The sequence below is a fragment of the Neoarius graeffei genome, chromosome 6 (assembly GCF_027579695.1).
Source record: "Neoarius graeffei isolate fNeoGra1 chromosome 6, fNeoGra1.pri, whole genome shotgun sequence".
In the NCBI taxonomy this organism is placed as follows: domain Eukaryota; kingdom Metazoa; phylum Chordata; class Actinopteri; order Siluriformes; family Ariidae; genus Neoarius; species Neoarius graeffei.
In genome coordinates, this window is record NC_083574.1 from 96,267,634 (window position 1) to 96,290,673 (window position 23,040).

The 23,040-nt window shown below is 46.9% G+C and overlaps 1 protein-coding gene across 1 annotated transcript in view; it reads left to right on the forward strand.

The window, feature by feature from the left end:
- Positions 1-23,040, forward strand: part of prtga (protogenin homolog a (Gallus gallus)) — a gene marked incomplete at its 5' end in the record, with an annotated part of 89,675 nt that overhangs the window by 59,920 nt on the left and 6,715 nt on the right. The window contains 9 exon segments of the mRNA XM_060924492.1: positions 868-1,059; positions 12,023-12,057; positions 12,059-12,119; positions 12,203-12,306; positions 12,308-12,417; positions 18,341-18,468; positions 18,605-18,775; positions 18,895-19,071; positions 19,500-19,611. Of these exon segments, the coding sequence (XP_060780475.1) occupies positions 868-1,059; positions 12,023-12,057; positions 12,059-12,119; positions 12,203-12,306; positions 12,308-12,417; positions 18,341-18,468; positions 18,605-18,775; positions 18,895-19,071; positions 19,500-19,611 (1,090 nt within the window).

The following is a 23,040-nucleotide window of genomic DNA, read 5'->3' on the forward strand; positions in this document are numbered from 1 at the left end:
ATAGAAAAGGTCACGGATCATAAAACACGAGCCTGCAGGCACCGTGAGTTCTGAGAAGCAGAACAGACAGAACGTATCCCCTCGACCCGGTGCCTTCTTCAGCCTTGCTTTTTTTTCTTTACTCGAACCGCTGTGCCAGTTCCTCCATATGAATTATAATCACCATCATTAACAGTAAAAATCCCCCTGAAACAGGGTCGTTTTGTCCAGGCCCACGGAGCTGTGATGTCCCAGCAGTTAAAAAAGTTTAACGCTCAATAAAAGCAGAGTGCTGAGCGTATGAAATGCTCCGAGTTTGCTCAGTAAGGAACTGGGTTCCGCCGAACAAATTCACTTCAGCTTTATTGCTTTTGTTGTACTTATTTATGAGCTCACAGCACAAATGAAACGTTTGCCTTGTTAAATCTGTTTTAGAGTCGTAAACCGTAAACACGGCAGTAAAATAAGTGTGAAGTAGGCACGTAGAAATGAACTAACGCAAATGAGAAACAGGTACGGCCAACACGGTGTGTGCAGTCCGGACACATCACGCGGGTGCTTTTAGCTTTTCAACTAATTTTGGAAGCGTTAGCGAAATTAAACCTGATTTAACTCATTTAAAGCTGAAATGATTTTGGGCTCACGTTTAAATTTTGTATTAATGGCTGTGCTCAGTGGGAGGGGTAAGGATGGGGAAAGTGGGTGGGGTTAGGTCAGGCAGAGGTTTAGCGGATGTATAAATATGAATAAACAGAACGTTAGAAAGTCCAGAAAGTAAACAAAATGGAAGTACAGTACATTTTTGAAAGATTTCCTTTAAGCTAATACTCTCAGAGCGATTGCTTATTTCACCTCTCTCTCTCTGTCTCTCTCTCGTGCGATGTGTAGTGCCCCTGGCGCCGGAGCTGCAGTTGGAGCCCCTGAACTGTACGACTGTGGCGGTGCGCTGGCGTTTGGCCGCGGGGAGTTCTGTCACCGGCCTTCAGGGGTTCCGACTCTTCTACCACGAGGAGAGGCAGCCCGAGAGCCCGCCCATCCAGATACCACCCCACATCAACCGCCACACCATCGGAGGCCTCGGTGAGCACACACTACACCAACACTGCTGTAACAGCTACGCTACCGTTCAAAAGTTTGGGGTCACTTTGAAATGTCCTTATTTTTGAGAGAAAAGCACTGTTCTTTTCAATGAAGATCACTTTAACCCTCATCCTACCATGCTATTTTACACCTTAATCTTACCATGTGGGGTCCGTTTGGACCCCAATACTTTTCTTTAAAATTAAAGCTTATAAAGACAAAATCACCAGATAAGTTTTGTTCAGAACATCTTGTATTAATAACAGCAATACACTAAAGGGCCCAAGGCATAAAGAACACACTTAACCTTCATCCTACCAGACAATTTTACATACACAAACTACCAGGCGGGGTCCGTATGGACCCCAGGAGGGAATACCTTGAAATCAATGCAGTAAGAACCAATTCAATGCAGCAAACAGACATAACTTTATTGAAGAGCAAAATCCACTACTGCTGAATATCAATGATGTATTATAAATGCAATAACATTGCAATAACTAGCATACACGTAGCAAATTATAGCGCCACAAAAAAATTGGCATTATATACATGATTTTTGCAGCTCATGCAGCTGTAAAACATTCTGGATTACAACTTAGGTCTTTTCTTACAGAATTTAAAACAAAAAAGTAATTGTAAAATAATTTCGGGCTTTTGTTTTGCAGCCTGTGCTTATTGCAGCAGTGGGGTCCACACAGACCCCAAGAAGGAATGCCTTGGTAGTTTCATTATGGAACATAAAAGAAGTTAACTTTCAGTGTGCTATTCAATTATAAAATGAAAGACAGATAAACTTTACTCTGGGGTCCGGTTGGACCCCAGTAACAAATTAATTATACCTTCACAATGCAAAAAGCTGATCTTCCGGTGCTTTAGTGTTTTAATTAAGACATAAATTCCAACAAATTCATAAAACGGTGAGGCAGTATGTCACATATTTTTAAAATGGCAAACAAACATATAGGTGCGGGGTCCAGATGGACCCCACTTGGTAGGATGAAGGTTAAACTAATCAGAAATCCACTCTATACATTGCTAATGTGGTAAATGACTATTCTAGCTGCAAATGTGTGGTTTTTGGTGCAATATCTCCATAGGTGTATAGAGGCCCATTTCCAGCAACTCTCACTCCAGTGTTCTAATGGTACAATGTGTTTGCTCATTGCCTCAGAAGGCTAATGGATGATTAGAAAACCCTTGTACAATCATGTTAGCACAGCTGAAAACAGTTGAGCTCTTTAGAGAAGCTATAAAACTGACCTTCCTTTGAGCAGATTGAGTTTCTGGAGCATCACGTTTGTGGGGTCGATTAAATGCTCAAAATGGCCAGAAAAATGTCTCGACTATATTTTCTATTCATTTTATAACTTATGGTGGGAAATAAAAGTGTGACTTTTCATGGGAAACACAAAATTGCCTGTCTGGGTGACCCCAAACTTTTGACCGGTAGTGTACGCTGAGTGGAGTAGATCACATCTACAAGACCAGGCTGAAGAAGAACACACATGGATGGATGGATGGATGGATGGATGGATCCACAAGGCCAGTTCAAGAAGTAAAACCAAACCAAACAACACCTCGAATGGGTGGATGAAATGATGGATGGATGGATGAATAGATTATCCAATGGATGGTGGTTGGAATGAAGGAACAGGGAATATTCTAGAGCTGGCATGATACCACTTTTTCTTTTCAGACATTGATACCAAAACCGATACACTGTCCGTCATCCTCAGTTCCGTTAAATCGTATCTCCTCCATCGATTCCACACAGGGTTCCGTTCCGGTTGTTTTGTTCGAAAGAACTCATCACTCCGCACAAAACTCAGTCGTTGTTTTTGACCACATTTTTTTGCTAACGAGTTACTAATCAGCCCAAATTAATGAATTTTCCAGGCCTCTCATTAGAATTGTCTCTCCTCTCTTACCCCTTTTCCACCAAATCAGTTCCAGGGCTGGTTCGGGGCCAGTGCTGGTGCTGGTTCACAACTTGTTCAACTTGCGAACCAGCTGAGAACCAGTTTGCTTTTCCATAGCTCGCGGTGCTAAGGGGAGCCACGTCATTACGTCGCTGTATACGTCAGTTACGTCGCTGCGTTTGCATAAACCTTGGCGCGAACATCGAAGCAAAAACAACACGGAGAAGAAGAAGCAGCAACAATAATAATGGATGACTTCGCGTTTGTACAGCTGCGGCTTCTCGTCGCTTAAAAATGGCGACCTTTCGCGGTCTTGCGATTGTTGTTGGTCTTAACAACCCCGCTCCCCCGCTGACATAAGCGGTTCTTTCCTCTGGCCCAGCAGAGAGTTGGTGCTAGCCTGGAACCGGTTTTTCTGGCCCCAGAGCCAGTTCTTTGTCAGTGGAAACAGAAAACCCGGTTCCAAACTAAGCACTGGCCCCGAACCAGCCCTGGAACTGCTTTGGTGGAAAAGGGGCAACTGATTCCTCATCCGATTCCAGTTCTGGTCGATGTTTTGGGTCGATCTTCTCTTGAGAAACAAAACTTGGCCTGTCGATTTTCCTGTTGCAAACAATTTGTTTATTCGGTTAAATCGTGTCTCCTCCCTCCATCAGTTCTCGATGGATTTCAGTTCTGATTGTTTGATTTGAAAGAACTCGACCTTCTGCACAGCACTTGCTCATTGTATTGTCAACTTTTTGCTAACAAATCAGTAATCAGGTCAACTTCACACACTCCTTCTGACTAGAGCTGTATCTCCTCTCTCATTGATCATGCGAATTCAGTTCTGATGGATGTTTTGGGTCGATCTTCCGTCGGGGAACAAAATTTAGTCCTTCGTTGATGTTCCTGTTGTAAGCAGTTTGTCGTAGAGGTTGGTCGTCTCTCTCACATCGTCACATTTCAGTTCTGGTTGAGTTTTGATGGCAGGACAGATGAGCGACTACGTCCATGACGTTCTGGGTTTTTTTTTTTACACATATTGTAAAGATCAGTCCTAAGGAAAGAAAATACAAACATTTCCAGTTGGGATTCCAGTCTTTCCCATTTATTATCGGATTTAATATCTGATACGTTTCCAGTTCATGATCCAAACCACCATACATTATACTGAATAGGCAAAGGCTCCAAAACTAAACTTCCTTTGCATATGAATTTCACGGAAAAGTATTCAAATTGCGTACATTTTCTGTGCCATCTTTCCATTCGTACTTCTCATTTATGGAATCAGTTTTGTGCCAAAATGTTCATACAATACTTTTGAAATATCAAACAAAAACGACAAATCAAAATACAAAAAAAGAAAAAAAAGTCAATTTTTTTAGACTGGCAAACAAATTATTGGTGTAATCGTGCAAAATATCAGTCTATTACTCTTCAGAAACCTTTTATTTTTGTTCCGCGTCTTTCTCAGTTTTGTTTGGCGTAATTTATTTTGGTTGCGATTCCAGCTTTCTCGTTTGCGCTCCCTGACTTTTTGCTTGCAGTTTTGGCACAAACTTCCCGTGTGGGTGGGCTGTCCAGGAACGCGTTCCCATTGGCTAACTTGTGTTTGACTGACAGCTACGCTCAGCCATTCCCTACTCGGATTCTGGCGGACTGTTTGACGAGTGACCGATCCATTGACGGTAAACAAGGACCGAGTGGACTTCAGTGGCGACTATGATTACCGTCAATGGATCGGTCACTCGTCAAACAGTCCGCCAGAATCCGAGTAGGGAATGGCTGAGCGTAGCTGTCAGTCAAACACAAGTTAGCCAATGGGAACGCGTTCCTGGACAGCCCACCCACACGGGAAGTTTGTGCCAAAACTGCAAGCAAAAAGTCAGGGAGCGCAAACGAGAAAGCTGGAATCGCAACCAAAATAAATTACGTCAAACAAAACTGAGAAAGACGCGGAACAAAAATAAAAGGTTTCTGAAGAGTAATAGACGGATATTTTGCACGATTACACGAATAATTTGTTTGCCAGTCTAAAAAAATTGACTTTTTTTTTTTCTTTTTTTGTATTTTGATTTGTCGTTTTTGTTTGATATTTCAAAAGTATTGTATGAACATTTTGGCACAAAACTGATTCCAGACTCATTAGGGTCATAATGGCGTTAAGCGAGAAAAATGCATAGTAATGGATAAAAATGATTATTCAGAATAACTTAACTACGGAAGCCGCGAGAGGCCCTTCATATAATCTTTTTTTTATTCACCTTGTTATCCCGAGATAACGACATAATGAATTCAGGATCTCGAGAAAACAAAACCGTTATTTCATGATCTCAGCTGGATCACTGTATCTCCGTCGGTAGAGACGAAGCCGGGCCAGTCTTCTGCGGAGGTGCCGCGGACTAATTTTGAAATGATGCCTTATTAAAAGACTTAATGCAATCTCTCCCTGTGCCAACCCCTGATCAAAATATTGCCTTATTAGGTGATCGATTATTCCAGACATTCTAATGACCAAAGTTGCGTCTATACAGAATGAGAAATAGCCCCAACGTCAGCATATCACAAGTCTCTTGGCGCACCTGAATGAACCATTTCTTAGCTGTTTACTCGAGATCATCAAATAATTGTTGTGTTTTCTCGAGATCTCGAATTAGTTGTGTTGTTTTCTCGAGATCCTGAATTAATTATGTCGTTATCTCGGGATAACAAGGTGAATTAAAAAAGATTATATGAAGGGCCTGTCGCGGCTTCCGTACTTAACAGTCCAAATTATTAACTAAATAAAAGTACAGACTTGATTACTGGTCATTTGTGGCTTTTTGGTTTGATCTGAAACCTCTTCTTCTTCTTCTTCTTTGTTACCACTTTAAGTAAAACAAGTTCAGTCCGGTCAGTGTTCAGAACACACCATTGTGTTTGCTGTTGTCCCGTTTATCACCGACCCCGAAGGCGAATTCTATTGGCTGAGCAGAACAATGTCCGAGTGGGGGGTTGTGGGTATCGGCGCTATTGACAGAAGAGCCAGTGGGTGATAGATTGAAGGGCTCTTTTCAGAACCCGACGCGTCTCCTGTTCTCCAGAAATCCCCCACTCAGTTTCCTCAGTGTCCACCTCCTCCCGTATCCCTGACCTCTCTCAGTGGCCTCTGACCTCCCATGATGCTTTGCAGCGGCCTGAGAACGGGGGGAAAGGGGGTGTAGAATATTTGCCGTGTGCTCAACCTTCAGCCCCAAAAGGTCACCCTTTATCTCGTCACGTTTGCGGAGCGAGGACGGACCCGGGATGCGCCGCAGGAGGAGCTGCAGCCATCTGTGGAGGAACAGAGAGGTCATGCAGCTGGTCAGCAGCTGATATTCAGATCAATTCGGATCAGTTTCACGGATTTTCGGCTGGGGTGAGAGAGTCAAGCGCCGAGCCCGAGTCCTGAACGCGGACAGAACACATGCTGAAATGATCACACATTCGTCAACTCCAGCGATGGTTTATAATCACGATCCACGTGGTTTATTTTGTAAAAACGAACCCGTCAGCGTGAGATCCATGCTCTTGGAGAGAGAGAGAGAGAGAGAGAGAAGGGTGGAGGGGAAAGAGACGGTGAGATGGAGAAAGAGAGCAGTGTGGAAGATTTACAGCAGGGTTTATGGTCGCTGTGAGCCACTAGCGGGGGAGCGTCACTTCAAAGCTGCTGGAGTCTCTCACAGTCATCTCGAGAGCTTTAACAACCAGAGACATAGGGATGTCTCTCTCTCTCTCTCTCTCACACACACACACACAGGGACAGAAAAACATACACGCAATTTCCAGCGCACACTATTTCACCGCATGGGCAGTCAGTCAGGCATTTAAACACACACACACTGTCAGCGGTGTAAACACGCACGCGGATGTGGGCAGGTTAAAGGTGACATATCTGCTGTCAGTGCGTGTGGAGCCTTTTCGCTATAATAATAACAGCAGTGTATTTACGGTGCCGCCTCATTCACACTGACCTGAGAACAGCGCTTTCTAAAACGCTGAAGACCCTTCCGAGCGTAAACAAGTCTCTCGCGCGCCATTTGCCCACCGTTAAAGACTCGGCGATTTGGCTGCCGTCCTGTTTCGCTCTGAGCCAGTGTATAAAACTTAAACCTTCTGACTGAATGCTGGGTAAAATGTTTTATTTCTGTTGCTGTTGGAGTTTCGAGATGTTCCGCTGCTCCACACACACCCCGTGTATCCTGTGTGTAAAGGTTTCGCCGAGATAAAAAGCGTCCCGCATTTTACGATTCCGGAGATCAGTGAAGCAAGCGAGCAACAATATCACGTGACCACCGTGGGGCGTGTCTGACCTACTTTTAACCAAAACAAGTCGGCGTAGGTGAACATGGCGGACTCAACTCTACATCCAGCGGAAAAGAAAAGGAAAGCCTGCGGAGTGAGTGCAGCTGAAAGATAGAGCGAGGTTAGAGAGATGACGTGTCATTATTCTGGACAGATAACTAAGTCGTTCTAGCTAGCGCTTAGCTATCTTAGCCTGAGAATGCATGGGCTCGAGTCCCCGGGAGCGAGTGTGGAGTTCTACACCTAATGTTTTGATCTTACAGAGAAAGAAACGAGAACACAAAAGCAGGAACAGAGAAAAGATATATTTATTCGTCTGTTTCACGCATCTATTCGCAAATATCAACCACAAATTACATCCCTGCGACTCAAACCTCTCCGAGGTCGATCCAGAGTCACGATGTTTTCCGCGCATCACCATCTTGGTGTGACGCAGTTCCACAGTTATGCTAATTAGAGAGAGAGAAAACAGAGAGAGAGAAAACAGAGAGAGAGAGAAAACAGAGGGAACAGAGAGTGAAAGAGAGAGAACAGAAAGTGGAGAGAGAAAACAGAGAGAGTGAGAACAGAGAGAGAGAGAAAGAGGAGTGTGGTGAGGGAACAGATAGAGAGAGAGAGAAGAGAGAGGGAACAGAGTGAGAGAGAGAGGAGTGTGGTGAGGGAACAGATAGAGAGAGAGAAGAGAGGGAACAGAGCGAGAGAGAGAAAGAGGAGTGTGGTGAGGGAACAGATAGAGCGAGAGAGAGAGGGATAGAGTGAGAGAGAGAGAGGAGTGTGGTGAGGGAACAGATAGAGTGAGAGAGAGAGAGATAGAGTGAGAGAGAGAGGAGTGTGGTGAGGGAACAGATAGAGCGAGAGAGAGAGGGATAGAGAGAGGAGTGTGGTGAGGGAACAGATAGAGTGAGAGAGAGAGAGGAGTGTGGTGAGGGAACAGATAGAGAGAGAGAGAGAGGGATAGAGAGAGAGAGAGAGGAGTGTGGTGAGGGAACAGATAGAGAGAGAGAGAGAGGGATAGAGTGAGTGAGAGAGAGAGAGAGAGAGAGTGGAGTGTGGTGAGGGAACAGATAGAGAGAGAGAGAGAGGGAGAGAGAGAGAGAGAGAGAGGAGTGTGGTGAGGGAACAGAGAGAGAGAGAGAGAGAGGAGTGTGGTGAGGGAACAGATAGAGAGAGAGGGAGAGGAGTGTGGTGAGGGAACAGATAGAGAGAGAGGGAGAGGAGTGTGGTGAGGGAACAGATAGAGCGAGAGAGAGAGGGATAGAGTGAGAGAGAGGACTGTGGTGAGGGAACAGATAGAGCGAGAGAGAGAGGGATAGAGTGAGAGAGAGGAGTGTGGTGAGGGAACAGATAGAGCGAGAGAGAGAGGGATAGAGTGAGAGAGAGAGGAGTGTGGTGAGGGAACAGATAGAGTGAGAGAGAGGGATAGAGTGAGAGAGGGAGAGGAGTGTGGTGAGGGAACAGATAGAGCGAGAGAGAGAGGGATAGAGTGAGAGAGAGGACTGTGGTGAGGGAACAGATAGAGCGAGAGAGAGAGGGATAGAGTGAGAGAGAGGAGTGTGGTGAGGGAACAGATAGAGCGAGAGAGAGAGGGATAGAGTGAGAGAGAGAGGAGTGTGGTGAGGGAACAGATAGAGTGAGAGAGAGGGATAGAGTGAGAGAGGGAGAGGAGTGTGGTGAGGGAACAGATAGAGTGAGAGAGAGGGAGAGAGGGAGAGGAGTGTGGTGAGGGAACAGAGAGAGAGAGAGGGATAGAGTGAGAGAGAGGAGTGTGGTGAGGGAACAGATAGAGAGAGAGAGGGAGAGGAGTGTGGTGAGGGAACAGAGAGAGAGAGAGAGGGAGAGGAGTGTGGTGAGGGAACAGATAGCGTGAGAGAGAGATAGAGTGAGAGAAAGAGGGATAGAGTGAGAGAGAGAGAGGAGTGTGGTGAGGGAAGAGTTGCGTGTTGGTGATGGAGTCGGTGCAGGAGTGAGTGTTGCCGGTAGCTGAAGGGTTTTTCCGTTCGCAGTGTCGGCGTTAAAATAAACGAAAGACTTTTGTGGTTTGAGAGAAAAATGAAAGTGAAGGTGAAGAAACGAGTCGCGTCAGAAAGAAAGAAACGAAACACATAACTCCACTGTTCAGTCAGCTGCGCACACATCCTCCAGCAGCCGAGCCGAGGAACAAGCAGGGTCCCGTTCACTTTACTGTCAGGAAGGGCACGCACACACACACACACACGCACGCACACACACACACACGCACACACACACGCGCACACACACACACACACGCACACACAAGGTCATTACAGTCCATTATAAGGTGTGTGTCGTCTTATCTGCGTGCGTTACTGCCCTGCTGTTGACTGACGGACAATACACATCTCCGTTTGCTCACTGACCCCGCGCGCGTGTGTGTGTGTGTGTGTGTGTGTGTGTGCATTACATTAGTGATAATGAAAGCATGATTTCACGCAGATCTGAGCCAGCATGCACGTGTGTTTTACTGGGTCATGGATGTTCAGTATTTTTCACTCTTCCATCCTGACACACACACGCGCACACACACACACACACACACACACACACAAATATTTTAGCGCAGGATTTGGCTTGCTCATTCCATGTCAGAGGTCACGGCCCAGATGTCAGCCCCGCCCCCACCCAGTCCTGTTGTCCTATTGCAGTGTGTGGTGAGTGTAGTGACCTCGGGCCAGTGTGTGTGTGTGTGTGTGTGTGTGTGTGTGTGTGTGGGGACAGAGAGAGTCCTGTTGTTGTGTTTTAGTTTCTACTACACGCACTAATGTACAATTTTAAAGAAAAGTCAGCAAGTGTCACTTCAAGGTATGAAATGGATTCAGAGATGGAGAGCTCTCTTTATCCTCTCTCTCTCTCTCTCTCTCTCTCTCTCTCTCGGAGCCCAAAGACCCCTAGCTGGTGTTGTTGGCTCCTGAACTCACATTCTATAGGAGATTTATCTGATCTCGAACTTTGACCTCTGCCTGGATCCACAGAGCTTCCTCAGGTTTAGAACCCAGAACACGCTCCCTTCTTCATTCACACATGCGGCCTCTTCCAGTTTCCCTCCTGGACTTCGCCCACAGCGAAAGGGTTTTTAAAAAAATCACAAACAGCCCGAGCTGGAGGAATTCTTTAAAACCAGTTTTTAGTTGTATTTCAGGATTCAGTACTGCACGAGAAGATCTGAGAAACGGAGCTGCTCTTAAAAACAGTGAAATTGAAAATATTTATATCCAAATCAAAAACTGATGAAGTGAAGTAAACTAAAAACTAAATCAGCTCCGTGTTTAGCCTGAACACACTTTCTCTCTCTACAGGGTTAGATTTAATCAGCGGCTCCTACAGATTTTGCCTCACAAAAAAAAACCTTCCTCCAGTTTGTGCACCTTAAAACTCCACACGTGGTCTTCATATCTTCACCGTGGTGTTCATCTTAATGTCCTGCTTATTTTAACTCAATAAAGGCATCTCTGGAACTGTATATTTTTAAAAATTGCTTGGAAATGCTTTTCCCCAAAAAGTGAACGCAGAATACATAAAGCATAAAATGATATAAGGCTGTGTGAAACATTTATAAACTGGAAAACTGACTCATTAATGCACAGTACAACCAACTCGAGTCGAGCTTTTGGACTTTAACACTAGCAGCACCATCTAGTGGTGAGTCTGAGTACTGCATGAGACAAACCCTGTCCTGAGGATTACAGTCCACTTTACTAAACATCATTAATTTAACAATCTCTCTCCCTCCTCTCTGTCTCTCTCTCTGTCTCCCCTCTCTCTCTATCTCCCCTCTCTCTCTCCCTGTTGCTCTCTCTCTCTGTCTCCCTCTCTCTATCTCCCCTCTCTCTCTCCCTGTTGCTCTCTCTCGCTCTGTATCTCTCTCTCCCCCCTCTCTCAGTCTTTCTCTCTCTGTCTCGCTCTCTCTCTCTCCCCCCTCTCTCAGTCTCTCTCTCTCTCTCTCTCTCCCTCTCTCTGTCTCTCTCCCCCCTCTCTCTCTGTCTCTCTCTTTGTCTCTCTCTCCCCTCTCTCAGTCTCTCTCTCTCTCCCTGTTGCTCTCTCTCTCTGTATCTCTCTTCCCTCTCTCAATCTCTGTCTCTCTCTCTCCCCCTCTCTCTCTCTGTCTCTCTCTCTCCCCCCTCTCTCTGTCTGTCTCTCTCTGTCTCCCTCTCTCTCTGTCTCTCTCTCTCCCCCTCTCTCAGTCTCTCTCTCTCTCCCCCCTCTCTCTCTGTCTGTCTCTCTCAGTCTCTGTCTCTCCCTCTCCCCTCTCCCCCTCTCTCAGTCTCCCCCCCCCCTTCTCGGTCCCCCCATCCCCCCCTCGGTCTCTGTCTCTCTCTCTCTGTCCCTCTTTCTTTCCCTCTCTCTCTCTGTCTCTCTCTTTCTCTCCCTCTCTCTCTGTCTCTCCCTCTCTCTTTCTCTCTCTCTCTATTTCCCATGATCTTTTGGCCACTGCTTTAACCTTTGTGACCGGACTATGAAAGAAAAGAAGTGACCGTGTGTGTGTGTGTTTGAAGGGGGTAGGGAGGGTGTTCTCTTCTGCTCGGAGGTCCGGACTAAGTGATAGACACACGTCTTTTGATTTCTAGGCAGAAGGGCACAGATAAGGTCTGACCTGGGACCTCTGCTGCTGAACACACACAGAGAGAGAGAGAGAGAGCTCACGATATCCTCTGCCCTGTCTCAGTTCGAGTCTGAAATCAGACTAAAGCAGTTTGTTTCCTGTTCTGTCTTTAATCCAGACCCCAGGAAGAAATACCACGTCAGACTCCTGGCCTTTCAGCCTCGTAGGTGACGGCTACCAGGCCGATCGCACCGTCAGCACCCCGGGATGCGTCTGTAAGTCGCACCGCGCTGTCCTTACACCCTCGCTGAAATATGAACCTACAGTGTGGATCCGCATTATTCCTGGTGTGTAATAGCGTTTGTTGTTGTTTATTGTTGACAGCGGTGCCGCGATCGTTTGGTTCCTCCTCCTCCTCCACCGCATCATGTGTTCGCCCGAGCGAACAGCTCCTCCTCCGTGTTTCCTGCAGTGGGCTCAGCCCGCCTTCACCAGCGCACAAACCATCAACTACACCGTGCGCTGCAACCCGGTGGGCCTCCAGAACGCCTCGCTCGTCCTCTACTTACAGACGTGAGTACCGGAGAGAGGGGGGAAGACGTAAAAGACAGAGAGAGGAGGGGGGAGAGAGAGGAGAGGTAAGAGAGAGAGGAGAGGGGGGAGCGAGAGAGGAGAGGTAAAAGAGAGGGGGGAGAGAGGTAAAAGAGAGAGAGAGGAGAGGGGGGGAGAGGAGAGGGGAGAGAGAGAGGGAGGGGGGAGAGAGAGGTTAAAAGTGAGAGAGAGAGGAGGGGGGGGAGAGAGAGAGGTAAAAGTGAGAGAGAGGAGAAGGGGAGAGAGAGAGGAGAGAGGGGGAGAGAGGTAAAAGTGAGAGAGAGGTAAAAGTGAGAGAGAGAGGAGGGGGGGGAGAGAGAGAGGTAAAAGTGAGAGAGAGGAGAGGGGGAGAGAGAGAGGAGAGGGGAGAGAGAGAGGAGGGGGGAGAGAGAGGTAAAAGTGAGAGAGAGAGAGAGAGAGAGGGAGGGGGGGAGAGAGAGAGGTAAAAGTGAGAGAGAGGAGAGGGGGAGAGAGAGAGGAGAGGGGAGAGAGAGAGGAGGGGGGGAGAGAGAGGTAAAAGTGAGAGAGAGAGAGGAGGGGGGGAGAGAGAGAGGTAAAAGTGAGAGAGAGGAGAGGGGGAGAGAGAGAGGAGAGGGGGAGAGAGAGAGGAGAGGGGGAGAGAGAGGTAAAAGTGAGAGAGAGGAGAGGGGGAGAAGGAGAGGAGGGGGAGAGAGAGGTAAAAGTGAGAGAGAGAGAGGTGGGGGAAGAGAGAGAGGTAAAAGTGAGAGAGAGGAGAGGGGGAGAGAGAGAGGAGAGGAGAGGGGGGAGAGAGGTAAAAGTGAGAGAGAGGAGAGGGGGGAGAGAGAGAGGAGGAGGGGGAGAGAGGGTAAAAGTGAGAGAGAGGTAAAAGTGAGAGAGAGAGGAGAGGGTGAGAGAGAGGTAAAAGTGAGAGAGAGGAGAGATGAGAGAGAGACAGAAGAGAGAGAATGAGAGCTTGATTTAGACTGAATAGAGCAATAAATAAAGGAAGATGCCAGTAAAGCAGCAGAGCGCCACCTCTGGAAAAAGCCAATCAACTCGCTCCGCCTCTTCTCTTTTTTCAAAAAAAGCCAACCCTCTCGCTCCGCCTCTTCTCCTCTTCCAGAAAAAGCCAATCCACTCGCTCCGCCTCTTCTCTTTTTTCAAAAAAAGCCAACCCTCTCGCTCCGCCTCTTCTCCTCTTCCAGAAAAAGCCAATCCACTCGCTCCGCCTCTTTTCCTCTTCCGGAAAAAGCCAATCCACTCGCTCCGCCTCTTCTCCTCTTCCGGAAAAAGCCAATCCACTCGCTCCGCCTCTTCTCCTCTTCCGGAAAAAGCCAATCCACTCGCTCCACCTCTTCTCCTCTTCCGGAAAAAGCCAATCCACTCGCTCCGCCTCTTCTCCTCTTCCGGAAAAAGCCAATCCACTTGCTCCGCCTCTTTTCCTCTTCCGGAAAAAGCCAATCCACTCACTCCGCCTCTTCTCCTCTTCCGGAAAAAGTCAACCCTCTCGCTCCCCCTCTTCTCCTTTTTCAAAAAAAGCCAACCCACTCGCTCCACCTCTTGTCCTCTTTTGGAAAAAGCCAACCCTCTCGCTCTGCCTCTTGTCCTCTTTCGGAAAAAGCCAACCTACTCGCTCCGCCTCTTCTCCTTTTTCGGAAAAAGCCAACCCTCTCGCTCCGCCTCTTCTCCTTTTTCGGAAAAAGCCAACCTTCTCGCTCCGCCTCTTCTCCTCTTCTGGAAAAACCAATCCACTCACTCCGCCTCTTCTCCTTTTTTGAAAAAGCCAACCCTCTCACTCCGCCTCTTCTCCTCTTCCGGAAAAAGCCAATCCACTCGCTCCGCCTCTTTTCCTCTTCCGGAAAAAGCCAATCCACTCGCTCTGCCTCTTCTCCTCTTCCGGAAAAAGCCAATCCACTCGCTCCGCCTCTTTTCCTCTTCCGGAAAAAGCCAATCCACTCACTCCGCCTCTTCTCCTCTTCCGGAAAAAGCTAACCCACTCCTCCGCCTCTTCTCCTCTTCCGGAAAAAGCCAATCCACTCGCTCCGCCTCTTTTCCTCTTCCGGAAAAAGCCAATCCACTCACTCCGCCTCTTCTCCTCTTCCGGAAAAAGCCAACCCACTCGCTCCGCCTCTTCTCCTTTTCCGGAAAAAGTCAACTCACTCGCTCCGCCTCTTCTCTTCCGGAAAAAGTCAACCCTCTCGCTCCGCCTCTTCTCCTTTTTCAAAAAAAGCCAACCCACTCGCTCCACCTCTTGTCCTCTTTTGGAAAAAGCCAACCCTCTCGCTCTGTCTCTTGTCCTCTTTCGGAAAAAGCCAACCTACTCGCTCCGCCTCTTCTCCTTTTTCGGAAAAAGCCAACCCTCTCGCTCCGCCTCTTCTCCTCTTCTGGAAAAACCAATCCACTCGCTCCGCCTCTTCTCCTCTTCTGGAAAAACCAATCCACTCACTCCGCCTCTTCTCCTTTTTTGAAAAAGCCAACCCTCTCGCTCCGCCTCTTCTCCTTTTTCGAAAAAAGCCAACCCTCTCACTCCGCCTCTTCTCCTTTTTCGAAAAAAGCCAACCCTCTCGCTCCGCCTCTTCTCCTTTTTCAAAAAAAGCCAACCCTCTCGCTCCGCCTCTTCTCCTCTTCCAGAAAAAGCTAATCCACTCGCTCCGCCTCTTCTCCTTTTTCGAAAAAAGCCAACCCTCTTGCTCCGCCTCTTCTCCTTTTTCGAAAAAAGCCAACCCTCTTGCTCCGCCTCTTCTCCTTTTTCGAAAAAGCCAACCCTCTCGCTCCGCCTCTTCTCCTTTTTCGAAAAAAGCCAACCCTCTCGCTCCGCCTCTTCTCCTTTTTCGAAAAAAGCCAACCCTCTTGCTCTGCCTCTTCTCCTTTTTCGAAAAAAGCCAACCCTCTCGCTCCGCCTCTTCTCCTTTTTCGAAAAAAGCCAACCCTCTTGCTCCGCCTCTTCTCCTTTTTCGAAAAAAGCCAACCCTCTCGCTCCGCCTCTTCTCCATCATTCTGTTGCTAAACGAACAGCTGATCACACCGAGGTGCTCGCTGAGCACCCATATTTATTAGTTTGGTCCTGCGTTTCCTTTCCTTCATATATAACATAACGTCTTTTCTTCTCGCTTTCTTTCTGTCACTGTCGGTCTTTCACGTTTCATTCACACACTCACGCCCTCCATTTTTCTCTCCTGTTTCAAATTTGTATCCCACAATGCCTTGCGTGAACGGGGAAAGCCCACCACGTGATGTCATGCATGATGTAGTATCTTGTATCGGGTCATGGTGAAGCAGGAAAAAAATAGCGGAGAATTTAGGGCCACATGGAGAGAAATTCATTAATTGTTCTATTTAAAAAAACTAATACAATCCGAAGTCTTGGTTGTCTGTGTCTATGTGTCAGCCCTGTGATGACCTGGCGACTTGTCCAGGGTGTACCCCGCCTTTCGCCCGTAGTCAGCTGGGATAGGCTCCAGCTCGCCTGCGACCCTGTAGAAGGATAAAGCGGCTAGAGATAATGAGATGAGATGAGAATCCGAAGTCTGTGATTTGAATTCAGTAGCTTTCAGTCACTAAAGAAAAATAATTAGGTGTCAGGAAAATTCTTTTGATGACCTACACTTGAAAAATCTGAGAGGCAGTCCTTTAAGAAAACTTCCTGTGTTCGTGAAGTTCGGTGAAAAGTTATCTGGAGTGAAGTGCCTGATGTTGAGAAGATCGTCTGTGGTGTGAGTGGTTTGGTTTGAATAGCCAGACAAACAAAATGCTCGAGAATGCAGTGGCACCATCTTGAATAAGAGTTTCTTGATGCTTTTATGCATTTCTTTCCATCTTTACATTTCCTTATTCAGACTTATTCTTACTGTGACTAGAGTCATGTTAGATAGACAGATAGATAGAGTGGTGCTTGAAAGTTTGTGAACCCTTTAGAATGTTCTATATTTCTGCATAAATATGACCTAAAACATCATCAGATTGGCGGCACGGTGGTGTAGTGGTTAGCGCTGTCGCCTCACAGCAAGAAGGTCCTGGGTTCGAGCCCCGTGGCCGGTGAGGGCCTTTCTGTGCGGAGTTTGCATGTTCTCCCCGTGTCCGCGTGGGTTTCCTCCGGGTGCTCCGGTTTCCCCCACAGTCCAAAGACATGCAGGTTAGGTTAACTGGTGACTCTAAATTGACCGTAGGTGTGAATGTGAGTGTGAATGGTTGTCTGTGTCTATGTGTCAGCCCTGTGATGACCTGGAACTTGTCCAGGGTGTACCCCGCCTTTCGCCCATAGTCAGCTGGGCTAGGCTCCAGCTTGCCTGCGACCCTATAGAAGGATAAAGCGGCTAGAGATAATGAGATGAGACATCATCAGATTTTCACACAAGTCCTAAAAGTAGATAAAGAGAACCCAGTTAAACAAATGAGACAAAAATATTATACTTGGCCATTTATTTATTGAGGAAAATGATCCAATATTACATATCTGTGAGTGGCAAAAGTATGTGAACCTTTGCTTTCAGTATCTGGTGTGACCCCCTTGTGCAGCAATAACTGCAACTAAACGTTTGTGGTAACTGTTGATCAGTTCTGCACACCGGCTTGGAGGAATTTTAGCCCATTGCTCCGTACAGAACAGCTTCAACTCTGGGATGTTGGTGGGTTTCCTCACATGAGCTGCTCGCTTCAGGTCCTTCCACAACATTTCCATTGGATTAAGGTCAGGACTTTGACTTGGCCATTCCAAAACATTAATTTTATTCTTCTTTAACCATTCTTTGGTAGAACGACTTGTGTGCTTAGGGTCGTCGTCTTGCTGCATGACCCACCTTCTCTTGAGATTCAGTTCATGGACAGATGTCCTGACATTTTCCTTTAGAATTCGCTGCTATAATTCAGAATTCATTGTTCCATCAATGATGGCAAGCCGTCCTGGCCCAGATGCAGCAAAACAGGCCCAAACCGTGATACTACCACCACCATGTTTCACAGATGGGATAAGGTTCTTATGCTGGAATGCAGTGTTTTCCTTTCTCCAAACATAACGCTTCTCATTTAAACCAAAAAGTTCTATTTTGGTCTCATCCATCCACAAAACATTTTTCCAGTAGCCTTCTGGCTTGTCCACGTGATCTTCAGCAAACTGCAGATGAGCAGCAATGTTCTTTTTGGAGAGCAGTGGCTTTCTCCTTGCAACCCTGCCATGCACACCATTGTTGTTCAGTGTTCTCCTGATGGTGGACTCATGAACATTACCATTAGCCAATGTGAGAGAGGCCTTCAGTTGCTTAGAAGTTACCCTGGGGTCCTTTGTGACCTCGCCGACTATTACACGCCTTGCTCTTGGAGTGATCTTTGTTGGTCGACCACTCCTGGGGAGGGTAACAATGGTCTTAAATTTCCTCCATTTGTACACAATCTGTCTGACTGTGGATTGGTGGAGTCCAAACTCTTTAGAGATGGTTTTGTAACCTTTTCCAGCCTGATGAGCATCAACAATGCTTCCACAAACATGTGTTGTGAAGATCAGACTTTGATAGATTTCTGTTCTTTAAATAAAACAGGGTGCCCACTCATACCTGATTGTCATCCCATTGATTGAAAACACCTGACTCTAATTTCACCTTCAAATTAACTGCTCATCCTAGAGGTTCATATACTTTTGCCACTCACAGATATGTAATACTGGATCATTTTCCTCAATAAATAAATGGCCAAGTATAATATTTTTGTCTCATTTGTTTAACTGGGTTCTCTTTATCTACTTTTAGGACTTGTGTGAAAATCTGATGATGTTTTAGGTCATATTTATGCAGAAATATAGAAAATTCTAAAGGGTTCACAAACTTTCAAACACCACTGTAGATAGAAGGAGATTTACTAAAAAAAAAAAAAACCAGCCTGAAGAGTGAAGACTGGAAGAAAAGTGTCCAGATTTGAAATCTTTATCTCTAATAATCGATCTCCCGTGTTCCAGCGGGGATCAGAGTCTCCTCGTGAAGGACTTGCAGCCGAACACTCGTTATGAGTTCGCCGTCCGGCTGCACGTGGACCAGCTTTCCAGTCCCTGGAGTCCCGTGGTGTATCAGAGCACGCTGCCAGACGGTGAGAGACTCATGTTTATAAGATTCATTCAGCTCAGGAAATGACTGCGTCAACAGATTACTATTGATGGAAAGGTTCTTTTCTTCCTGGATGATACTGATTGGTCCATATGTGTGTCTCCCCGCCCCCCCATCAGTCCCGGCTCTGCCCCCTGTGGGAGTCAAAGTCACTCTGATCGAGGGAGACACGGCGCTGGTGTCGTGGAAAGCACCGAACGAGCCCAACATCACCGTGACTCGCTACACCATTCTGTACGCTTCACGCAAAGCGTGGCTCGCTGGAGAGTGGCAGATCCTGCAGAGAGAGGGTGAGTGTGTGTGTGTGTGTGTGTGTGTGTGTGTGTGTGTGTGTGTGTGTGTGCTGACAGACACAGACAGGAAGTGAGAGATACGCATTATTCATGATGTGACTGATTTATTTCCTCAGGAAGCGTCACCATGGCTCTGCTGGAGAACCTGCAGCCAGGTAACGTGTACCTGGTGAAAGTGTCAGCGTCCAATCAGATGGGGGATGGGCCCTTCTCCCCTGCTGTGGAACTGAGCGTCAGCGCTCACACCCGCTCCGGACACACCTACCGCTCTCACGGCTCCACCCACGCCACAGGTGAGGGCGCAACCCTGCAAAACTTTCCCTTAACGAACGTTTCTCTCTTTACTTTCTCATTCCTTCTCTCACTTCTTTCTTCTTTTCTGTTCATTTCTTTCTCTTGTCCTTCATTTTCATTTTTCTTTCTTCGTTTCCTTTCCTTTCGTCCATTCTTTTCTGTTCTTTCCTTCATTACTTCCCCTCAAATCTTTGCTTTTCTTATCTTTTCCTTCATTTTGCTTTCTTTTCATTTTTTCATTATATTTCCCCTTCCTATCGTTCTGTTTTTTTCCTTCCTTCTTCCTTTCTGTTCCTTTCCTTTACTATTTGTTTCCTTTCCCCCTCTTCATTTTCTTTTCATCTCCTTTGACCTATTATTTACCCTTCCCCTTCCCGCTCCTTTAATTCGTGTGTGTGTGTGTGTGTGTGTGTGTGTGTTCCTGCAGTGTTTTCGGATCTGGACCAGCACTCGATGGCGGGTATTATCGTGGGGGTGTGTATTGCTCTCACATGCATCATCATCTGTGCCTTAATCCTGGTGTTTCGAGAGAAAGCCAAGTGAGTTCTCATCTGGATTTTATATCATTTAATACACAACAATGATGATGTGATGATGGTGATGATGATAGTAATGATGGTGGTGACAGTGGGGGTGATGGTGATGATGTCATTGGGGATGATGGTGATGACGGTAATGATGACAGTGGGAATGATGGTGATGACGGTGATGATGATGACACTGGGGATGATGGTGATGACGGTAATGATGACAGTGGGGATGATGGTGATGACGTGATGATGATGACACTGGGGATGATGGTGATGATGACATTGGGGATGATGGTGATGACATTGGGGATGATGGTGATGATGATGACAGTGGGGATGGTGGTGATGATGATGATGACATTGGGGATGATGGTGATGACGGTAATGATGATGACATTGGGGATGATGGTGATGATGACAGTGGGGATGGTGGTGATGATGATGACAGTGGGGATGGTGGTGATGACGGTAATGATGACAGTGGGGATGATGGTGATGATGATGACACTGGGGATGATGGTGATGATGACATTGGGGATGATGGTGATGATGATGACAGTGGGGATGGTGGTGATGATGATGATGACATTGGGGATGATGGTGATGACGGTAATGATGATGACATTGGGGATGATGGTGATGACATTGGGGATGAAGGTGATGACGGTAATGATGATGACATTGGGGATGATGGTGATGACAGTGGGGATGGTGGTGATGATGATGATGATGACATTGGGGATGATGGTGATGACGGTAATGATGACAGTGAGGATGGTGATGACGGTGATGATGATGACATTGGGGATGATGATGATGACAGTGGTGATGGTGATGACGGTGATGATGATGACATTGGGGATGATGGTGATGATGATGACAGTGGGGATGGTGGTGATGACGGTGATGATGATGATGATGATGATGACATTGGGGATGGTGGTGATGACGGTGATGATGATGACTGGGGATGATGGCGAGGATGGTGATGACAGTGATGATGATGACATTGGGGATGATGGCAAGGATGGTGATGACAGTGATGATGATGACTGGGGATGATGGCAAGGATGGTGATGACAGTGATGATGATGGTGACAACGATGATGATGATGACAGTGATGACGATGGTGGTGATGACAGTGACAATGGTGATGACGGTGGTGGTGATGGTGATGACAGTAGTGGTGGTGACGATGATGGTTGTAATGGAATGTCAGGCCACAAGGTGGTGTTCTAGAAATAGGGAATACATAATGTACGTAGTCAGGGAACAATAGAATAAAACAGTTCATCCAGAGAGATACACGCTGGTGTCGATATCCACTTCTTTAATGAAGATTATACTCACCCACACAACATTATACATGGTGTCAGAAGTTGGTGACAAGAATCCGACAGAAGAGAAAGTCGACAGAAAGAGGTGAGAGAGAGAGGAAAAGAAAAAGTTTTACCTCGTCAGTGACTGCACCAGCAGTGGAGCAAGCTAGCTCGCGGAGAAGCAAGCAAGTTGCTAGCTTGTTTACTCACTTAGAGAGAAGAAGGGAGGAACGAGAAAATCTCATCTCATTATCTCTAGCCGCTTTATCCTTCTACAGGGTCGCAGGCAAGCCGGAGCCTATCCCAGCTGACTACGGGCGAAAGGCGGGGTACACCCTGGACAAGTCGCCAGGTCATCACAGGGCTGACACATAGACACAGACAACCATTCACACTCACATTCACACCTACGGTCAATTTAGAGTCACCAGTTAACCTAACCTGCATGTCTTTGGACTGTGGGGGAAACCGGAGCACCCGGAGGAAACCCACGCGGACATGGGGAGAACATGCAAACTCCGCACAGAAAGGCCCTCGCCGGCCACGGGGCTCGAACCCGGACCTTCTTGCTGTGAGGCGACAGCGCTAACCACTACACCACCGTGCCGCCCATGGAACGAGAAAATGGATCAGATATTTACGATACCACCTCCGGGCAGTTTTAACTTCGATGAGCCAAGCAGTTGGACTCAGTGGCTACGACGCTTCGAGCGATTCAGAGTAGCATTGGGGTTATCAGAGAAGAATGAGGAATATCAAATCAACTCGCTGCTCTATATAATGGGGGAGAAAAGTGACGACGTGCTGAACACATTAACGTTGGAGGAAGACAAAAGGAAGAAATATGACGAAGTGTGCAAGGCTTTAGGTGAGCATTGTATTGGCAAACACAACGTGATTTACGAGAGAGCCAGGTTTAACAGCAGATATCAACAACCTGGCGAAACGGTAGAGAACTTTATTACCGACGTGTACAGACTGGCTGAGCATTACCAGTATGGCGTCCTACGTGAAGAGATGATAAGAGATCGGATCGTAGTTGGGATCGGAGACGCTAAATTGTCATAGAAACTACAGTTAGATTCAGAGCTCACATTGGAGAAGACAATAACACAAGTCAGACAAAATGAAGAAGTGAAAAAACAACAGCCATTGATTCGACGTGAAAAGCCTGATATTGTGGATGCTATAGTAGGGAGAAAACCCGCGGAACCTAAAATGGCGAAACAAACACAAAGCAACGCGACGCAGAGAACAGAAACGTGCAAAAGATGCGGGCACAGTCCTCAACATGCATGGAAACGATGTCCAGCAAGAGAAGCAGAGTTCAGGAAATGTAAAAAGAAAGGCCATTATGCTGCAGTTTGTAGGACAGGACAACGAGTTGAGGCTATAGAAGAAGTGTATGAGACTGCAGAATGTGGTTTCCTGGGAGCAATAGAGACTGATAAACAGGATGTCTGGAGACATGACACAGAAATGAATGGAGAACTGATTAACTTTAAGATGGACACAGGGGCGGCTGTCACTGCCATACCAGACTCCATGTACTGCAAAGCAAGAGACGGTGACTTAAAGAAGGCACAGAGGATGATCTGCGGTCCCAACAACCAGCCACTGACTGTGCTGGGCACATTCAGAGCCTGCCTGAAAAAGGGCAAAAAGAAAACAGAACAGGAAGTATTTGTTGTTAAGGATTTAGTGATGCCACTACTAGGGCTTCCAGCCATACAGAGCCTACCTCTGTTGCAGCAGATAGCTGCAGTGCAAGCAGCAGATGATAAATTCAAAAGGATGTTCCCAAAAGTACTTTCAGGCTTAGGGAAGCTGCAGGGTAGCTATAAGATAGAGTTAGCTGAGGGAGCGGTGCCATATGCCTTGTCAGCTCCTAGACGTGTAGCCCTGCCCCTAATGGACAAAGTCAAATCAGAGCTCCAGAGAATGGAAGATATGGGCGTGATCAGACAGATCCAAGAACCGACCAAGTGGTGTGCGGGAATGGTGGTTGTACCCAAGCCCAGTGGAAACATCCAGATCGGCATTGACCTGACGAGGCTCAATGAAAGCGTGTGTCAAGAGAGACACATACTCCCAGCTGTGGATGACACACTAGCAAAG